The sequence below is a fragment of the Protobothrops mucrosquamatus genome, unplaced genomic scaffold (genome assembly GCF_001527695.2).
Source record: "Protobothrops mucrosquamatus isolate PMUCROS unplaced genomic scaffold, P.Mucros_1.0 scaffold_273, whole genome shotgun sequence".
In the NCBI taxonomy this organism is placed as follows: Eukaryota; Metazoa; Chordata; class Lepidosauria; order Squamata; family Viperidae; genus Protobothrops; species Protobothrops mucrosquamatus.
This window is the reverse complement of record NW_015386349.1, coordinates 9026-13871: the sequence shown is the minus strand read 5'-3', so window position 1 is coordinate 13871 and position 4846 is coordinate 9026. Positions and strand designations below refer to the sequence as shown.

Sequence of the window (4846 nt, the reverse complement as noted above, 5' to 3'; positions counted from 1 at the left end):
GAGAGAGAGAAGGAGAGAGAGAGAGAAGGAGAGGGAGAGAGAGAAGGAGAGAGAGAGAGGAGAGGGGGAGAGAGAGAGAAGGAGAGAGAGAGAGGGAGAGAGAGAGGGAGAGAGAGAGAGAGAGAGAAGGAGAGAGAGGGGGGGGAAACGGAATACTCTTTCTGATACAAATGGCCTGTTCTACAGCAATTCAGTGTTTGTTTCAAATGTGCCTCTAAATGAATACTGAAGCCAATGCTCAAAAAGGACATAGTTGGTCACCCACTGCTCCATCCTCCCCCCCCCATGGGATGCTGGATCTGTGTCTGCAGAGACCTAGAAATAGAAACTGGAGGACGACGAGTTAAGTTCCTGCTTGATGCTTTTTACTGTCAACTGGCTTTGCAGGGGAGATGCTATCATCAAGCATTTGCATTCCGAGACTGACTAGTAAAAGCCTTGCTTCAATCTAGTCTTGCTTTGATCTAGGCTCCCACCCCCAAAGCAGGAGCAGGCAAAAAGTAAAGACAACAGCATAACGTCAGGGTGGTAAGCAGTCCTTTTACCTGCAAAGTCCTGCGTTTGTTGTCTTCTGTGTGTATCCAGGCTCGTAGTGTCAACTCCGTGATGAATATCTGAGCAGCCTTGGCGAACAGAACCGGAGCTTCTGCGCTGATCATCTACAGAAATGAAGGGGCATTTAGCCTACTGACTGTAGTAAAACAAGACAACTGCGGGACCCTGTATTCTCCCCCCCCACCCTAAAAAAAAAAAAGCAAAGCTTTCTTTGGGATGAGCGAGAGCTATTACGACTTACTTATCCTGGAAAATAACCTATAAATAAGAAACTTTACCTTCCAAGAAGATCAGAATGATGGGTAGGGAAAGTTATCCCTTTGGTCCTCACAGCAACCCCAAAAGGTCAAACCCAGACAGAATTAGAGGCTCGTTCGAGGCGACTTGCTGATTGTTTGGGATTAATTGAAATCGTTACCTGAAATTCCCCAGGTTTTAACCACCCGGTCAGATATGTTAGGGTTGAAACATGCCATTTCCCAGCCAGAGAATTCAAGCTTTTAAATATCAAGGATGCAAATATGAAAGGGCTTCACCTCTGGGGCCTCAGCTCAAGCCCAGGAAAATGACAATTGTGTCTTGCCATTTAAGAACAAGCACATAGCAAAATAAGTAAGTACAAGGCAGAAGTACAAGGCAGAAGTTTGCAACCTTGACAACTTTAAGACTTGTGGACGTCAGCTCCCAGAATTCCTCAGCCAGCTATGCTGGCTGAGGAATTCTGGGAGCTGACGTCCACAAGTCTTAAAGTTGTCAAGGTTGCAGATCCATCCTAGGTGGTCAATTAGTCTTGTGACTGTTACCTTGTTTGGTAATGAAACGTCCAGGAGCCAAGCAACAACCTCAGAGGACAAACCTCTGCCTAAATCTACAATCCAAGCTACAAATATTCTCTACAATTTCCGAATAAGAACAAACATGGCATGTTCCAAGCCTTTGGCAAAGACTAGCCAGCTTCCTCTCTCACACAGGAAATGTCTCTTTTTGATTTTGACTGCATTGCTAGCCTCAGTGAACTTCCTGTTGTTCTCAGGCTACGATCCCGAGTACGGTCCAAATAACAAATAAATGCCGTCATATAAAAGCATCTTGATCCTGGAATTTTAATCAGTGAAATATACTGATGACATAATACCATCGCTCGGCATTCTAAAGCATGGTGAACCTTGTTTTCAGATGCTTTTCAGAAGAAGCATTTTCTCTAGTGAGTAAAGTTCCTTCGAAGATTGCACCAAGCATCTAAGAGTTTATATGTATTCTCATTAAAAAAAAAAAAGGTCTGCTGTCCATTATTTTTAAGTGGTCACGAAACCTTTTAAACAAAATACTTTTAATGAAATAATGGACTAAACGTTGATCCCTTGAGTTTTCAGATGGAAGTGAAAATAATCTCATCTGGTATTTTAAGAAACCTGTTTTCAGGAACCTCTTTGAAGAATTCTAGCTTTGCACTGCAGGGTAGACATTAAACATGTGCAGCCTTTGAAATCAATCCGGATTCAATGTGTAATTCCTTAGAAATGGAACAATATTTCACGCACAGCTTACTTCCCAGACAGCCAAGTCTACATACAAAACCTGGCCAATTCTCAAAAAGGAGTAGGGCAAAAACAACACTCAGTTTCCCATCTTTAGCCTGTTGAGGAAGAGAAACTACACCTTCTACTGCAAGCCTGAACAATGGTCCATGTAACCAGATTCAATGTCTGCATAAAAGAGGAGAAATTATCCCAATGAACCACAGGTCATCTGCAAAGAAAGTTAAGAGGGGCACGGAGACCAAGGTCAAAAAAACCCCAACCCCACCACTATCAAATGTGTCTGTCAGGTGAATCTGTTTTTATCAACTGGAACAATTTGAAAAGTGCCCTGCTCCAACCAATGAGAGTTTTCACCTTTGCAAGGGTGTCAGTTTCACTGACCCCATTCCCATCCTGTGAGAACTACAGTCAGCCTGGAGGAACCTAATCTTGATACTAAGAATGGGAGGGGGGAAGAAGAGAGAAAGGGAGAGAGAGCAAGAGAAGAAAGGAAAACGGGACTAAGTTTGCTGTTACAGGTTAAAACATAAGATCGTTGTGCCTTTTACAAGGTGGGATGGACACGAGAAGGTTTAAAAGAAGTTCACTTATATTCAGAAATGAGTATCAAGGGCAAGCTGCAATTAGAAACTTGTTTACTATGGAATGTCAGTTGCTGGGAACAGAATGCCCTTATTGTAGACTTCTTAGGGGACCTCACCAGTACTGGCGCTTGTAAGGACTAGTGGCGCTTCTGCTCGATCGAGCAATTTCTCAGATGTGCCACAAAGTTATGATTTAAACAATGCTCATAGTTCCATAGTTCCAGTTTTAATAGCATACAACGATAGCATATCCGCTTAGCACACCACACTGCTTTTCAGCTACATTGCAAAAACACATATATGAAAAGAGAGAGAGAGAGAGAGAGAGAAAGAGAAAATAAAAAGAAAGCAGTTCGGTCCTTTCCAGGAAACAAGTGAAAAACCAAACTGGAAAAGTAAAAAATGGACAAACAACTTTAAAATGGAAAGTCACCCTCTTCAAACCAAAATATAATCCTCACTTGGTACCCCACCTATCTCCCGCCCCCGCAGCTGCCATTGCCCACCCTCATTTGCCATGATGTCTCTCGTGCCAGTATCAGCACAGCAGCCTATGCTGCATCTTAAGTTTCCGTTCGACTCCACGTCAGTCTGTGTTTAGCTTCTAATTTGAAAAGATAAGATAACCTTTATTGTCATTTTTTTACTGTGGGCACAACGGCACACATCAAAAATGAAATTTATTTGTCCACTCTCAAAGTGAAACACATACATGACGCACACCTAAACATACTATGAACAACCTATATATAGACCCACATCCCTACATATACGTATCAAATAAATATTAAATACTGTCCATCTTGAATATATAACGGAAGGAGGAAGCTTGAGAGTTCACAAGGTTAATAAAAAGACAGCCTCCGAGGAAGCATGCAGGGAAGTCAAATATGCTTAGAACAAATTTTAGGGCTTTATATTTTTTTAAAAAAAAAAGTTGCCAGAAATGTTACCTTCACGTCTTCATCTAGTTTCATGATCTTCTTAATGCGTGCCAATGGGAGCTCCTGGACTCTGAAGTCTTTCTGCAGAGAGTAACATAAGAGGAAATCTGACATTATTCCCCCAAACCCGCAATCAGTAAAGGAGGAGGGCAGCTATCCAACTGTTATGGTGCAGGATCTTGCACAAATCTTCCCTAGATATGACGAAGTCTCATGTGTTGCTGTTCCTAATCTTTTTCATTAGTGATCCATTGTTACAAGGAGACCTCAGGACTGTACAGAAAAGTATGATTTGCTGCAACACCATCAAACTCTCCAGAGATGCTTGGGTAAATATACAACCAGATAGATTGGTAATGGTTTCCATGGATGTTCAAACCCAAAGTCTGTTTTGCATTGAAATCTATTAAAATGTACGTTGGCCACCATCCAATTAAACAAACTTCTCTTGACAATTCTTTGCCATTCTTTTCCCAAATTAGGTAAACTCCATAACCTTCCAGTCTCTGTACCAGCTCAGGAACCTTCATGTCTCACAGACAGATCAGTGCCATTAAAATTTCAATCTTTCTCTCTTCCCAGAACGAAAATATGCGGCATAACCCAAGGTCTGATACCACAGAGTCAACCGTGCTTGAACAAATAACAGGCTGCCCATTTTTCCTTAAATGTTAGAAGAAGACAAAAAAACCATTCCAAAAGTCTGTGGGGAAATAAATATTGGGCACACAGAAAAAGCAACTGCTTTTTTGCTGATAATTACCAAGGTAATTGGCATGTAGGCTATCCCGTTCCTTCCGACTGTGGCAACTCAAAATGCAGAAACCTCAGTTAAGTAGCATAAATAGATCAGAGTCAAAATACAAATACAGTTCAGTTCCCTCTTTAAACCAATCCCTGGATAGCTAAATGGAGGGATAACAGGTTCGGAGGGATATTTGCCACTTGGAGCTCAGCTTAGGTTCAGCTTTGCCTGTTCTTTTTGCAGGAGGAAAGATGAAAAGCAAGAGGGGATTAAAAGCCGGTCTTCCCACCTTGTATTGGTAGCCACTCTTGTCCTTCACCTCTAGCGGTGAAAACATACAAGAGTGCCACAGAAGGAAGAGCTTGGTTCTTTATCATCTCCATTTTTAACGAGGACCACTTCCGTAAAAATTAATAGGTAGGGAAGGTCATATTAGCGTGCTGGGCATTTTAAAGAGACATAGAAAACTCAAGCTAT

At 41.8% G+C, this 4846-nt stretch overlaps 1 protein-coding gene across 1 annotated transcript in view; it reads right to left on the bottom strand.

Moving 5' to 3' along the window:
• The window catches only part of NFYC (nuclear transcription factor Y subunit gamma), a gene marked incomplete at its 5' end in the record, with an annotated part of 34379 nt that overhangs the window by 20675 nt on the left and 8858 nt on the right, over positions 1-4846 (bottom strand). Inside the window, 2 exons of the mRNA XM_015831682.1 lie at positions 546-659; positions 3634-3705. Of these exons, the coding sequence (XP_015687168.1) occupies positions 546-659; positions 3634-3705 (186 nt within the window). The remainder of the gene's footprint in view (positions 1-545; positions 660-3633; positions 3706-4846) is intronic.